The sequence below is a fragment of the Suricata suricatta genome, chromosome 10 (assembly GCF_006229205.1).
Source record: "Suricata suricatta isolate VVHF042 chromosome 10, meerkat_22Aug2017_6uvM2_HiC, whole genome shotgun sequence".
Taxonomy (NCBI): Eukaryota; Metazoa; Chordata; class Mammalia; order Carnivora; family Herpestidae; genus Suricata; species Suricata suricatta.
The window spans coordinates 104,986,466-105,002,826 of record NC_043709.1 but is presented as its reverse complement, the minus strand read 5'-3'; the positions used below and the strand labels follow the sequence as shown (position 1 = coordinate 105,002,826).

The 16,361-nt window shown below is 39.2% G+C and overlaps 1 protein-coding gene across 2 annotated transcripts in view; it reads right to left on the bottom strand.

Annotated features, from left to right (window-relative positions):
* The window catches only part of USP18 (ubiquitin specific peptidase 18), a 59,889-nt gene extending 51,279 nt beyond the window's left edge, over window positions 1-8,610 (bottom strand). The window contains exon 1 of one of the 2 annotated variants that reach the window (XM_029954720.1): window positions 8,458-8,610. In XM_029954720.1, coding sequence (XP_029810580.1) covers window positions 8,458-8,601 — 144 coding nt within the window. In that variant the 5' untranslated portion in view covers window positions 8,602-8,610. Of the gene's footprint in view, window positions 1-317; window positions 354-8,457 lie in introns of those variants that run through there. The other variant, XM_029954721.1, reaches the window with a different exon arrangement.
* Window positions 8,611-16,361: the final 7,751 nt, after the last annotated feature.

Sequence of the window (16,361 nt, the reverse complement as noted above, 5' to 3'; positions counted from 1 at the left end):
GGAAAGGCCAGCTACCTCTCCCCACATTCCTAAGGGTGAGTCCTGCAGATGGGAACTTTAGATAAGACCCTGTTACCTAGTGTTAAAGTTAACCCTATAGTCACCAAACAAGACCCTGAACTCGCTCTGTAATTGGTTAATTTCAAAGATACCCTAAATGTTGTAATTGGGTCCCGCCAAAAGTAACGAACGCTCTGAATAGTGTGTATGGTTAGAGCTGCTGCCAATACTGTTGTACCATTATGATTGGGTCTCTGTACCTATGTCACAATCTCCTGTAACTCCCCCTTCCCAAACTCATAAAAGTCCTACCCCACCTTTGTTCGGGGCTCACTCCACGTGGATCCAGTAAGTCTGTGAGCCCAAGTTTAGGCTGGCTGGGCCTAAATTCGTAATAAAACCCTTTGCTTTTGCATGCGTGCTTCGGCCTCCCTGGCGGTCTCTGGTTTCTGGGGGCGATAAAGAAATCTTGGGTATAACAGCAGGACTAACACAACTGATAACAATCTGAATTGCTTACAAATCACTCTGGATTTCCCTCAACAACACTCAGTTTTAACTGACTGTAATGAGGAGTTTTTAAAGGCAGAAGTGCTGTCACAAAGCTCTTACTGTCTTCTCTTCTAGTGGAAAAAAGTTAAGAAGTCAAACTAAGGTTGGGTATGCAGGCACTGCCCCCTAATGGAATATATGAAGAATATCCAGGCAGAAATGAACTGAAGAAAGACTGCCAGGCATTGTACCAAATAAATAAAAATGAGCACACATTAAACAACAAATAATAAAAGACATAATGTGAAAACCTTAAATTCAGCATATGGAAAGATGGTTCCTATGTATTCCTACATATTTTATTTACGAAAGTGGCACTGTATCCAGAAGAATTCTAAACATTATATGAAGACTTAAATTTTTCAGATGAAGTAGAAAAGTCCCAAAGTGTGGCTTCAATGTCATTATTCAGCCAAGGTCTGCTCTTTGGCTTCAACTCTGGCCTCAGCCTTTCAAAGTCCAATTAATAAAACACCCTCTTTAGTAGCATTTCTGGTGCCCTTGGACTTGCACACGATCAAGTGATCACTCTGGTAACCACCATATGTAATCAGTGTAACAAAAAAGGAGGTCATTTGGATTAGCTGTTAATATCTGAATATGCAGCTGTAAATACTACACATATAACTGAGGGGAGAAAATCATATACTTTATATGTTGAGATGTAAGAACATAAATTTTACTGCAAAGGTAAGATGCTGCAATAATGGATAGTTTGGGCCATTACTTTTATGTATAACACTATTATCTTAAAATCTTAAAAAAGGGAAAGAAATTGAAAGTGAATACTTATATTAAAGAGGGAATAAATTTGCTAGTTTATGAAGAATATTATATCTTTTTTGGGCTTACAACTATTTATTAAATTTTAAAAGTAATTTCAACTAATAAAGTTAAGATTATATTACTTCTATGCTTTATAAAATTGTTTGGTATCCCAGCATTCATAGTACTAAATAAAATAATCTTTAACACTTGTATTTAGGGCACCTGGGTGGCTCAGTCAGTTAAGCGTCTGACTCTTGGTTTCATCTCAGGTCACAATATCACAGTTCATGAGATGGAGCCCCTCGCCACTGGGCTCTGGGGTTGGAATGTGGAGCCTGCTTGGGATTCACTCTGCCCCTCTCTTTGCCACTCTCCTGCTCATGTGTGCATGCTCACTGTCTCTCTCTCTCAAATAAATACATAAACTTAAAAACATTGTATGTAAGCTTTAATTATTCCCAATGCCATGAGTCTTTCAAGAAAAGAATCCTATTTGCAAATTCTTCACGTCTTGTAAAGATGAATTAAAAGCAGAATGTCAGCTTTACAACCTCAAATTATCATGAGGAGAAAAACTCCAAATATATATACTAAAATATCGACAATAAATTGTCCCTCAATCCAGGTATAATCAAGAATATTTTTAAATCTTTTAAAAGTTTAGGGAAAAACGAGGTACCCAAAACACAGTTTGTTCTCACTAGTCAAACTTCAAAAACCACATACTACATAAACTGGATCAAGCACACAGCTCTTTGTAGTGTTTAGTCTATTTATGAAAGCTAAAGACTGTTATCCAAATGACTGCTTAGATTGTCCCTCAATTCAATATTTGGAAATGAAACTTTTAAGAACTGTCCAAAATATTAATCTTAGGGACAACATTGCTCTGGAAAATATGCCCCTAAAAATAATTTTCCTGAGTTATATTCTGCTGGGCACACGCACACGAGAAAACAGTGATAATTTTAAATGTGCCACTTCTATATCATGTATATCAGGTATTTATCTGAACAGGAAGAAAAAACTAGAATCTCTTTTAAATTTAAAAGCATGGTGCGGGGTGCCTGGGTGGCTCAGCTGGGTTGAGCCTCCGGCTTCGGCTCAGGTCATGATCTCACGTTTGTGGGTTCAAGCCCCGTATCGGGCTCTGTGCTGACAGCTACCTCAGAGCCTGGAGCCTGCTTCAGATTCTGTATCTCCCTCTCTCTGAACCTCCCCTGCTCACGCTGTCTCTGTCTCTCAAAAATAAATAAAAAACATTAAAAAAAAAAAAAAGCATGGTGGATTGATGGTGAATTCAGCCAGAATTCTCTCCTTGCAAATCTGATTGAAGAGATTTATGGACTGAAGAGATCAGTTTTTAAAATGTTGATGCCATCAACAGTGAAACAAACATGGTGAAGGCTATGAATGGTTTAGGAATCACATACACAGTCAGGGCTGGCTTCCTGAGTGTGCAATCTGTGGTTGCAGGGAACTGTGCTCAAGAGAGCCCAGGCTTGGTTTAATGCTTGCCCGTTACAGACTCTTAATACGTTTAACAAGGAGCCCCACATTTCTATTTTACCACAGGACTCACCAGTTAGAAGCCTGTCCTGCATACAGTGTTTTGTTCATATCCTTCAGTATGTGTTCAGAATGTAATCAGAGCGCAGAAGAACGTAACAGAAATCCTTGGCCAAAGGAGAGAGACAGCAGGGCAGTTTCATCAGTCAGAGTTTGAAACTGTCCTGCTGGGTACTCACATAACATGTTCAAACACTATGGAATGATAGACATTTAGTGCTTAGAAGGCTACTCTACCCACAAAAAAAGCCTTAATACCATAGCCTGCAGAATTTAGGGCACTTGTTGTGATGAGCACTGGGTAATGTATGGAATTGTTGAATCACTATACCATATGGCTGAAATTAATATAATACTGTATTTAACTATACTGGAAGTAAAATAAAAGTTTCGGGCACCTGGGCGGCTTGGTAGGTTGAGCATCCAACTTTGGCTTAAGCCATAATCTCACAGTTCATGAGTTTGAGCCCCACATGGCACTCACTACTGTCAGCCCAGAGCCTGCTTTGGAATCTCTGTTCCCCTTTCTCTGGCCCTCCTCTGCTCACATGCTCTATCTCAAAAATAAATAAAACATTTAAAAATTTTAATAAAAAAGAAGAAAATAATCAGATACACACAAAGATCTATATAAGAGATTCATTTTTATGGCCTATTTTCTTTATGTCTTACAAAAAAGTAAAGTGAAATACTGATGAGCAAAAATGCAGCATTTAGGAGACTCTGGTGAAATCATTCGATTACCATTTTGTCTATTCTTTTTCAATACCTTTTTGTTCCTCCTTAATTAACACTAAGTGATTTTCCAGGGTGCCTGGGTAGCCCAGTTTGTTGAGCTTCAGACTCTTGGTCTGGCTCAGGTCATGATTTCATGACTGGTGGGATTGAGTCCCACATAGGGCTCCGTGCTATTAGCATCGGAATTCTCTCTCTCCTCTCTCTCTGCCCCTCCCTCTGTTCACTCATGCATGCTCTCTCTATAAAATTAATAAATAAATATTTCAAAAAAAACACCATTTGATTTCTCAAGTGGAATTTTTCGCTGTTGTCAACTGCCAAAAAAGAAAGTTTTCTTTTTCTTTATTTTTTTTAATGTTTTATTTATTTTTCAGAGAAAGAGAGAGAGAGTACAGGGGAGGGGCAGAGAGAGACGGAGTCGCAGAATTGGAAAACAGGCTCCAGGCTCTGAACTGTCAGCAAAGAGCCTGGTGTGGAGCTCAAACCCACGAACCGTGAGATCATGACATGAGCCGAAGTTGATCACTTAACCAACTGAGCCACCCAGGTGCCAGAGAAAAGAAACTTACAAGTTCAAGAGCTGCAGCACTCTTTATAATGGCAAAAAAAAAAAAAAAAAGGAAATGCAACAATAAGAGTTAAGTAAATTATGACCTACTCATAAAATGAAATACTATAAAATCAAACTAACAGAGATGGGGAAATGACTATAATGTTTCATTGAATAAAAAAGAAATTATAAAAATATCATGTGGTATGAACCTAATTTTTTTTAATATGAATTAACTACAGAAAGAGAAAGAGAGAGGGAGGGAGAGAGGAAAGACTGGGATGAAATATACCTAAAATATCATTAAAAAGTAACTCTCATTGGTGGAATTACAAATCATTTTTTCCTTTTTTAAAATTATTTCTCTTAATTCCCAAACTTCTTGTAATTAGTTAATATGTAATTTTAAAATAAGTAATAATTCATTTAGGGATAGATTTATATCTCTTAAGGGAACTCTGGGTGGCAAAAGTGTTCCTATTCCAAGATTCAAAAAATTAATGAATTAGGGATGAAAAGTATTCAATTTTTTTTTCTTAATTCTTTTACAAAATGTGAAGGAAAGGAGAAAATCTAAAGTTGGGAAACACCTAAATATGTAAGGGACATATACTAATAAACTTATGTTAAATGACTCAGATAATAACTTCTTTTACTTAGTATTTATTTTCAATAGTCATAGTCTTAATAGACTCTTAAAATTAAATAAATAAATAAAAAGTCTCATAAATAGTCATGAGGTTCAGCCTGAAGGGTTAAACTAAAAGAGAAATGATGGCAGTTGGCAATCCCATGAGCAAGAAACGGGATTTTAGGACCAAATTCAGGGAAATCTGATAAAACAGAGAGCACAAATAACAGCCTATGTTTTTTTTTAATGTTTATTTATTTTTGAGAGACAGACAGAGTGTGAGTGGGAGAGGGGCAGAGAGAGAGGGAGACCCAGAATCTAAACCAGGCTCCAGGCTCTGAGCTGTCAGCACAGAGCCTGATACGGGGCTTGAACTCATGAACCGTGAGATCCTGACCTGAGCCAAAGTCAGGCACTTAACTGACTGAACCACCCATGGACCCCAGGCTGTATTTTTTAAAGACATTGCTCTGAGCACCTGGATGGCTCAGTTGGTTACGTGTTCAACTTCGGCCCAGGTCATGATCTCATGGTTTGTGGGTTCAAGTCCCTCGTCGGACTCTGTGCTGACAGCTCAGAGCCTGGAGCCTGCTTCAGATTCTCTGTCTCCCTCTCTCTACCCCTCTCCTGCTTGTGCTCTGTCTCTCTCTCTCTCTCAAAAATAAATAAACATTTAAAAATTTTTTAAATAAATAAAATAAAGACATTGCTCTTCAAAACTACTTATGTCAGCCAAATATGGCAGTAAAATCCAACAGAAAGTATCCTTCGGGCAGGCTGACAAGCCAGACCCCAAAAAGGGCAATCTTCAGAGTTAATCACAGAAGCGAAACAGGTAGGTGGGGCTACAAAAGGAAGGAAAGTGAAACCTGAGATCTAAGAAGAATGGAGAAAGGCAGAATGGAAACAGAACATGCAGGTGAGCTAAGCAGATAGTGATAAGCACCCACCAGAGAAAAAAGGATGGCTTTATTCCAAGAAAAGTGAATTTTCAAACTTAAGCCCTGACTCAAAAAACTGGCTCCAACAAAGGAAAAGGATTTTTAGGGTAGAGAAATCATCCTGTACAATACTATGATGGTAGATATATGTCATACATTTGTCAAAATTCATATAATGTACACCAGGAGCGACCCCTAATATAAAATATGAACTTTCTATGATAATGATACATCACTATAGGTTCATCAGTGGCAGCAAATGCACCACTTTGTGCCAGATGTTGATAATGGTTGAGATAGGGACAGGAGGCAGGGATGGGGTATATGGGAACTCTGTGCTTCCCACTCAGCTTTGCTGTGAACCTAAAATTGCTCTAAAAAATAAAGTCTATTTTTAGTGGTTTTTGGTCCCGAAGAAATAAACTAACTTAGCTCCCAACTTTCCCAAAATTTTTACCCTTAAAATAAATAGATGTGAATGAATAGAAACAGGTGGCTTAAGTCCACCATCATTGTAGCCACAGAATCAATCAATCTTCTAAGAAATACCAAAAAAAAAAAAAAAAGTGATACAGGAAACCTTGGGTGGTCCCGGCCTCTAACTGGGCTCTTCACCTACAACTAGACTCTCCACAAGGAAAACTGACTCTGTCTTTAAATGCCCCAAGAGGAACAAAATTAACATGCCTAGAAGATGACACAAGCCACCTCAGAAGTCTTCCCAATCCAATCCATCATGGCAACAATAAATTTAGAACTCATCCTCAACCATCTGTTTTATGTTTCTTGAGTAATGGTATTTTTTTTAGGTGCACAACTTAGAACACACCAGATGAAACCCCAAGTAAGAGGGAATCTTGGAGCTACTCTCTCTCACAGCCCATGTTGAAGGCATTAGGACTTACCTTCTTTGAGGCGGTATACATGTTAAACATTTTTCCCTTTGCAAGCCCATCACTGTGTAAAAGTACCAAAAGTACATTTTTAATAGTGAAAAAGGATAATCAAAACAAAGTCTTTTTTTAAGTTTATTTATTTATTTTTAGAGAGAGATCACACCCACATGCACTTGTGTAAGAGAGAGAGGAACAGGGCAGGGTAGACAAGCAGGTCAGTGCAGAGTCAAACCTGGAACTTGAACCCATGAACCAAACAGTAAGATCATGACCTGACCCAAAATCAAGAGTCCAATGCTTAACCAACTGAGCCACCCAGGTGCCCCAAAACTTTTTTTTAAGTTCTTTGATAGTGCTCCGTAAATCAAGATGGAACTGGATACCCACTGTTACTTTCCTACCCATTTTGTTCCTGTGAACACATTAGATGGTCTACATATCTAGATTTAACACCTCTCCCCACCCCGCCCCGGCCTCACTCTGCACATAACACTAAAAAAAATCTTTTAAAATATTTGCCTTGTTCAGGGGCGCCTGGGTGGCTCAGTCAGTTAAGCATCTGACTCTTGGTTTGGGCTCAGGTCATGATCTCACATTTCATGAGTTTGAGCTCCCCATAGGGCTCTGTGTTGTCCGTACAGAGCCTGCTGCCCCGTCTCTCCCCATCTCTCTCCCCCTCCCCCCTCAAAAATAAATAAACGTTAAAAAATGTTTTTAAATATTTGCCTTATTCAAACCATAAGAGACTCTTCAATCCAGAGAACAAACAGGGTTGCTGGAGGGGAGGCACGTCTGGGGATGGGCTAAATAGGGCGATGGGCATTAAAGAGGGCACTTTTTGGGGTGAGTACTGGGTGTTCTATGTAAGTGATGAATCACTGAGCTTTTCTCCTGAAACCAGTACTGCACTGTATATCAGTACTTAAATATATATATGTTAATTTGCCTTGTTTTCTGAAACAATTTCAAAGTATAACTACCTCAGTGCTGTCAAACATGCAGTTAAAGCCACTTTCTTTTCAAACACTTGGAAACCAGATTTGCAAGAGTCATAGAATGAAGTTTTATGTTTAAATATCTAAATTCAGCTTTTTTCCAGGAAAAGAAGGCAAGGAGGTTGGAGGCGGATTAAGACTAAAATACTCTGATTTGCACAAATCTTTCAAATTTCTCAATATATATGGCCATTGACCCAGCAATTCCTCTTCTATGAATTTTCCACAAATATATTTGTATATTCCCATAAATGTTTACATAAAAGGATATTCACTGCTACATCATCTATACTAGTAAAAACTGGAAGAAACCTAAATGCCTCTGAATTGTTTAAATAAATGATGTACTTGCCATATTATGCACCAATTTTTTTAAATGAAGTTAACATATCTGTATGTCTTGTCATCAAAAGATGTCCATCATATTCTGTTAAGTGGAAAAAGGCAAATTACAAAACAATTTTAAAGACTGGCATATATGAAAATTTCTGGTAAAGTATACACAAAAATGATACTGAGTTGAGGATTAAGAGAAATTTCAGTTTCTACTTTACACATATGTGAGTATTGTTTCAAAATCTTTCCGTGCTTGCAACACTTTTGTAATTTCTTTTGAAATTAAACACAAAACGCAAGAAGTCCAAATATATCAGGTTGAAAAATGCATTGGTCCAATATATGTATGGAATGAATATACGCCATTACTATCATTTGCAAAATCCAAATTAATTCCTTGACTGCCCAGGTAGCAGCTCAGCAAAGCCCCGTCAGATGTCGTCCCTGGAAAGAAAGCTTCCGAATTTAGCACCAAACTTGCCTCAATTTCCACAGACGTGTCAAACCTCCACTGCGAATCTCGACGCTGGGGAAATTGAGAAAGAGCGTCTCTATTCCTGTCGGCGCCTGAGCTCAAACGAGAAAGCGCAGGGAGCGCCTGCCCCCGCCGCGCGCCCGCGGTCATCTGGCCAGAGAGAACCGCCCGCCTGGGAGCCTTGGCAGCTCACGCCCCGCCCACCGAGGCTGCTTTCGTTTCCTCTGAAAGGAAAGTGAAACTCAGCGAAAGGCGGAGCGCGCTGCGAGCCCACGCCGCGGAGCGGAAGCGCTGCGCCGCGGTCACCTAGGAGGGCCGGCTCTCCTGCTGTCCCCGGGGCGTTTTCGCTGCTGAGGAAGTGTGCTGCGCTTGCAGTCTGTGGGGTTTGCCCACCATTTCGTGAATACACGTGTCTTTTTATTTTTTTTTTACTTATTGTTAAAAATTTACGAACCCTGTAATTAGGATGCGTCTTACAATCGGCTGACGTTTCACAGTATGCATAACATATCTCTCTTTCGTAATATAATTTCTGAAACTGTGTAATTTAAAATCGATGGCTTGTACATTCGATGAAATGTGGCACACAGGTATTAAGTTCGTATTCCTTTGTTCTGCTGCTTCTCTGTGGAGCCAGCAAGAGGACAGACGTGGTGAATAGTAGGGGTCAAAGGGAAGTAGAAAGTATTCCTGTCATTCCCCATCAGAACTTATAATAGAAAGATCGAATAAGATGGTGCTCTTTGAAAGCATTGGGTGACACAATTGAAATTGTAATACGTGTTTCAACCTATTACTTCAAAAAAAACCCATTACTTCAAACTTCAAAAAGGAAGTTTGGGGGGCACCTGGGTGGCTGAGTTGGTTAAGCCTCTGACTCCTATCTTGGCTCAGGTAATGGTCTCACTGTTCCTGAGGTCAAACTCCATGTAAGGGGGATTCTGTCTCTCCTCTCTGCCCCTCACTTGCTTGTGCTTTCTTAAAATAAATAAATCATAAAATAATATAATATAAAATAAAAACAAATAAATAAACTTAAAAGAAAAAAGCTTGGGCCCCGAGAAGCATTTTTCTGTACTTTGCCAGGTGTCTCTGAAAACCACAGCTGGGTTTTGTTCTTTTTCCTTTTTTTTTCAAGTTATTTATTTTTGACAGACAAAAAGAAAGAGAGCGCAGGGGAGGGGCTGAGACAGAGAGAGAGAGAGAGAGAGAGAGAGAGAATCCCAAGCACAATCAGCACAGAGCCCCGCAGGGGCGCGATCTCACAGAAATCAAGAGTTGGTCTGACTGAGCCACCAGTCTGCTCCTCTTTTTCCTTTTTAACTTGAAGTGGGAGGCAAGAAGCCACACCTAACTGCCTCACTTGAAGATTCTACCTAAAACCTTGGTTACAGAAGATGCTTGTCTGACTTTAGGTGATTATCTAGTTCTCTTTCACACTGTGGAAAGCTTTTAGAGAAGAGCTATTTGTCCAAGGTAAGGAACAATGTACAGAACCTGATGCTAATTTTTGTCCTAGGAAAAGGGCAAGGTTTCTTGCATGGAATAAGGGCAAGTGGTGCTTTAAGAAAAAGGCGTGCGCGCGCACACACACACACAAACACAAAGTAAAATCAATGACTAATAAAGTGCATGTTAGTACTTATTTACAAAGCCCATTTTATCACAAACACATCTGGTTTCATGAGACCTCACAAGTCTTTCCCTTGTCTATTTTCCTCCCTGCTTTTTATCAAGATGTGCTTTTAATTTTAAATTTTATTTTATTTTGCATGAATCCAAAAATAAATTATAAATTTGCTTTTCGTGTGTGTAGATCGACTCTCTCTCACAGTATTCCTTTGGGTAAACACATTCTCTTAAGAAAGAGAGGGTGGGGATAAGTCAAAGCAAACAGAACTCTTAAGTTTCAATTTCCTGGCATGGATCTACGGTAGAACTAAAACAGATTATGACTTGCATCTGTTACCTTTCGTAAGCCATTCTCTATCCCCTGGCAATTGTTGCTTTAATGGGGGACTTTTTTAAACTAAATATTTTATTTTGGAAAATAAATTTAAACACACAGAGAAGTTAAAAAATGTTACAATGACTCCATGGACTCTTTACTCATTACAAACATTTCTGGGACAGTAGCTTTATTCCTTTTCTCACACACACACACACCCTTTCTGTAGATATTTTAAAGGGTATGCTTGAGTTTGTTTATTTATTTTAAGCAGGTGAGGGACAAAGAAAAAGAGAGACAGAATCTCAAGCAGGCTCCATACCATCAGCACAGAGCCTGATGAGAGGCTTAAACCCACAAACCGTGAGATCATGACCTGAGCCATGATCAGATGCCTAACTGACTGAGCCACCCTGGTACCCCTATATGTATATATTTTAAATTGGTTTTGTTTTATTTGTTAAACTATTTGAGAGGAAATTGCAGATATCAAGATTTGATCCCAGGATCAAAGAAATTTTCTTACATAACACCAATGTAGTCATCAAATTCTGGAAATTTAATATTGATACAATACAATTTTCTAACATATAGAGTAAATATTTAAACTTTGCCAATTATCTTAATTTATAAGCTTTTTTCCAACACAGAATCCAAGCCATGATCTTTTTCATTTGGGTTTTTTATTATTAAATGTTTTATTTTGAGTCACATGCAGTTGTAAGAAACACAGCAGAGAAATTTGAGTTTTCCCAACCTGTAAATCTATAGCACACATCACAACTAGGATATTGACACCAATGCTGTCAATGTCAATACAAGACATTTCCATCAATATAAGAATCCCTCATGGTCTTTTTTTTTACCCATACCTACTTCCTTCCTGCCCCACGCCCTCCTTAACATGTGACAATTACTCATCTGTTCTCCTTTTCTCATATTTTGTCATTTCCATAATGTCATATATTTGGAGTCACACAGTATGTAACCTCTTGGAATTGGTTTTTCTTTTTTTCACATAGTATAATTCCCTAGAGATTTATCCAGATTGAGTATATCAATAGTTTGCTCCTTTTTATTGCAGAGTAGTATTCCATGGTACCACAATTTGTTTAACAGTTCATCTGAACTGATATTGAAGAAAATCTGGATTATTTCCAGTTTTTTTCTATTTACAAATAAACTGCTATTAACAACTGTATGCAAGTTTTTTTGTATGTTTATACATTTTTATTTTGGGGGGATAGATGCCCAAGGGTGCAATTTATAGGTGGTATGATGATACATATTTAGTTTTTAAAGAAATTGTCAAAATTCTTTTCCAGAGTGATGGTACCACTTTACAGTCCCACCAAAAGTGTGTTTATTATCCAGTTTCCCTGTGTCCCTGCCCACATTTAGTGTTATTATTTTTTATTTTAGCCATTCTGATAGGTTCATAGTAATGTCTTGTGGTTTTTCATTTAGTTTTAATGTCTCTTTAGTTTCATCTGGAGTTGACTTTTTATTGTCCTTTGTAACACTGACATTTTTTAAAAATTCAGTCCTGTGGTTTTCTAAAATGACCCGTATTTGTGTCTGTCGGCTTGTTTCCTCCTGATTTGATTCAGGTTGCACATTTTTGGCAACAGTGCTACATACATGATGTTTTGTCTTCTTTGCATCACATCTAGGGCCACCTGATGTCAGTGTGCCTTGTTATTGATGAGGTTACCTTTCAGCACTTGGTGAAGAGAGCTCCCAGGTTTCTCCACTATGAAGTAAGTTATTTTCCTAATTACCAAGTAATCTAAGGGGAGATATTTTGAGAATATATAAATATTTTTTAACCCATAAGAACTGCAGAAAACTTATCACCAAACACTCCATTCAAACCCCTGCAACTGAGAGAATTGACCAAACTTTAACATGGCTTCTAGCAATCTGAAGCCACATACCGTGGACAACCCAAAACCCTACTGAGTTCCTGTCTGGAAAAGCTCAGGGCTATCAAAATAATTTACTCTAACAAGCATTTGATGATAGACCCCTGAACCTCCCTTAGAGCATTTACTAAAAAGAGTTTATAATCATGAATCCTTCTTCTGACCCTTTGAGGTATATGTGCATCACCTACAACTCAGGACTGTCTCTCAAGGATCTGAAAGCCATTCCCTTGAAATATAATCTTCATCTTCTCTCAGTCTCTGTGGGAGGATAAAATCCTCACTTCAATCATTGTTAGCTGGTAGGTATAGATGGCCTAGACACATTTACAGAGCAACCTTTATAACTTTTTGCTTGAGCCCACCATACACACACAGGCCTTCTCTACACCCTCATTCTTCCTTTGAAATGCCCGGTCACCTCTGTGCAAATCAGAATAGAGCTCAGCTCTTTCCCTTACTGTCACTAATAGAATAAAATCTTTCTTCACTGCTTTAACCAATATCCGGCTTTGTTTATCTTTGACACCCAAGAAATTTTCACCTATTGGTTTTAGCTTCCCCTAATGATTCTATCATGACCCTTCTGTGTTTTTTAGTTGACATTCTATGCAAAAGAACTTTACCTTCTACTTGTCTACTTCACTTGTTTGTTTCTTCCTGTAGGCTCAAGAATTCTTTTTTTATTCAGTGTGTGCTGTCATTATTAATTTTGATGCTCAGATTGTCCAGTAGGAGTTCTGTCAAACTGGCATATATATCCTTATGACTTTTTCCCATCATTTTTGAGCACTTCCTTGCCTTCTGGCCAAAGATGTTACAGGTTCATCTAGTACTTTTCCTGGTTCATCTAGTACTTTTCCTGCCTCATCCCCCAAATCAGCCAGTTCTCCAACAAGCCCTCATTTTTTTGAGAGGAGAGTAGTATTTGGAAACCAAGATTCAGGAACTAAATGTTCTCGCTGATACTGGGATGTTATTTCTTCTAGGTTCTTTCAATGGCAGATCTAGGAAATAAGATTTTGTTTAAAACAAACAAACAAACAGATGTGCCTGGGTGTCAGTTAAGCATCTGACTTTGATTTTGGCCCAGGTCATAATCCCACAGTTGTTAGATCAAGTCCTGTGTGAGACTCCACAATGGGTGTGTAGCCTGCTTAAGATTCGCTCTCTCCTTATCTCTCTCTGACCCTCCCTGCTTGCACTCTCTTTCTCAAAAAAATAAAAAAGAGGAAAGGCAAGATGGCGGAGAAGTAGGGAGCTCTATAATATTCTCCTGCCTGCATCTATTGAACTGAGAAGGACTAAAGTGTCAATACTCTGATCTGCAAGAGTGGGAGAGGAACATACAGACTCCAGAAAGAAGACAACCTCAAAGATGCCTGAATCAGTGAGTACAAACTGGGGAAATTAAAAAGTGGGCCTGCCTGGGAGGTGTAGAGGGGGAGGGAGACCCAGCCCAACACAGGGAAAGCACGAGGAGCCTTGGAGAGACAAGGGGAAGAGGAGAGACTGAAAACACTCATAGTACTGTCTCTAGAGAAGAGATAAAGAACTAAGCCTGGGACAGAGAGAGAAAGTGTGTCACCACATATATAACCACTGGGCTCTGGGAGAGAAACCCATCCCATATAGCTGGCAAATTCTTTTTTGGGCTCTACCATAATGGCGCTGACCCTGGATGGGCACCAGAAAAAACAACTTCCTCCCCCTGCACAATCGCGGCTGGGAGGCCAACCACCAGCAGTGCCAATCCCAGGTGGCACCAGGAAAAACAGCCCCCACCCGTACGTGATTGCAGCTGGGAGGCCAGCCACCTGCAGGAGCACATCTCATCTTGGCGGAAGTAACACAAATCCTGGGCGGCGCCAAGAGAAACAGCTCCTTCCACCTATGAGATCCCAGCTAAAAGGCTGGCTGCCAACACAAGTACATCTCATCTTGAGTGGTAGCATTAAAGTGCAATGGATAGGATTTTGAGCGAGGCAGGGCTTGGAAAATACAACTTGGCATGCCTGGGGCAAAGGGAGATCTGACTCAAAAGAGCGCTTTGCAATGCTTGGTTCAAGCAGAGTTTGTGTTGCTGCCATTCCACTCCCAGCAACCACCAAGGTGGGCCCTGGAGAGCAGCCCCCAAGACCTACCTACAGCAAATCATGCCCATCCACCCACCTTTCCTTTTTTCCTCTTTTCTTTTCTTTCCTTTTCCTCCTTTCCCCTTTTGGTCTCCTTGTTTGTTTGATTTGTCTGTGAATTTGCGTTTGCATGCTTTTGTTTCCTGTGTGCTTGTCTGTTTTCCTTCTCAGGGCTACCTCAAGAAACTAGCAAAAGTACACATGATGGTGAGTCCCAAATATCTCTGAGTAGGGAAATAAAATAATCAAAGGCACAACAAGAGAAACTGAAAGACAGCATTAAAAGAACATTTCCTGAAATGACAGGCCCTGAACAGTCAATGAGCCTGCTTTAACAGAGCAATACTAACAGGTATACAGTGCAATACAAGCTTTTAAAACTAACAAGAGACAGATAGCTAGCCAAAATGACAAAACAAAAGAACTCTCCTTTGTCCTCTCCTAGAAAGAAATTCCAGGAAAAAGTCACAGCCACAGAACTGCTCAAAACAGATCAAAGCAACATGACTGAACAAGAATTTAGAACAATTGTCATAAAATTAATCACTGGAATTGAAAAAAGCATCAGAGAAGCTATTGATACAAAGATTAGGGACCTTCAAAATAGCTGCAAAGTGTTAAAAAAGGCTATTAATGAGGTGCATAATGGAGGTGGCAACTGCACGGATTGAAGAGGCAGAGAGAAGAATAGGTGAATTAGAAGACACAGTTATAGCAAAAGAGGAAGCCAAAAAAGAGAGAGAGAAATTGATACAGGAGCTGGAAAGGAGAGACCTGAATGACACAATCAAAAGGTATGGATCATAGGAATTCCTGAAGAAGAAGAAAGAGAAAAAGGTCCTGAAGTGGTGTTAGGTCAAATTATAGCCAAGAACATTCCAAACTTGGGCAAAGAAATAGACATTGAAATCAAAAAGGTGCAAAGAACCCCCTTAAGATGTAACTTGAATTGACATTCGGCACGACATATCATAGTGAAACTGGCAAAAGATAAAGAGAGAATTCTGAAAGCAGCTAGGGATAAAAGGGCCCTAACATACAAAAGGAAACCTATCAGAGTGGTTACAGACCTATCTAATGAAACTTGGCAGGCCAGGAAGGATGGCAGGAAATCTTCAATGTGATGAACAGAAAAAATATGCAGCCAAGAATCCTTTATCCAGCGAGCCTGGCATTCAAATTAGAAGGAGAGATGAAGGTGTTCGCAAATAAACAAAAATTGAGAGAATTCATGACCACAAAACCAGCCCTACAAGAAATCCTAAGAGGGATTCTATGAGGGAAATGTTGCAAGGAATACAAGGTACCAGAGACACCACTTGAACATAAACTCTACAGAGAACACAATGAATCTAAACACACATTTTTCAAAAATAACACTGAATGTAAATGGACTGAATGCTCCAGTCAAACGACACAGGGTAGCAGAATGGAAAAAAAAAACCAAAATCCATCTATTTGCTGTCTACAAGAGACTCATTTTAGACCTGAAGACATCGTCAGATGGAAAGTAAAGGGATGGAGAAATATCTAACATACGACTGGAAGTCAAAAGACAGCCTGAGTAGCCATACTTAGACAAACTGGACTTTAAAGCAAAGACAGTAACAAATGATGAAGGAGGACACTATATAATAATTACAGGGTCTCTCCATCAGGAAGAGCTAACAATTATAAACATCTATGTGCCAATTTTGGGAGCGCCCAAATACATAAAACAATTAATCACAAACAGAAATAATCTTTTTGATAAGAATGTACTAATTGCAGGGGACTTTAATACTCCACTTACAGCAATGGATAAATTAACCAGATAGAAAATCACTAAAGAAGCAATGGACCTGAACGACACATTAGAACAGATGGAATTGACAGATATATTTAGAATTCTGCATCCTGAAA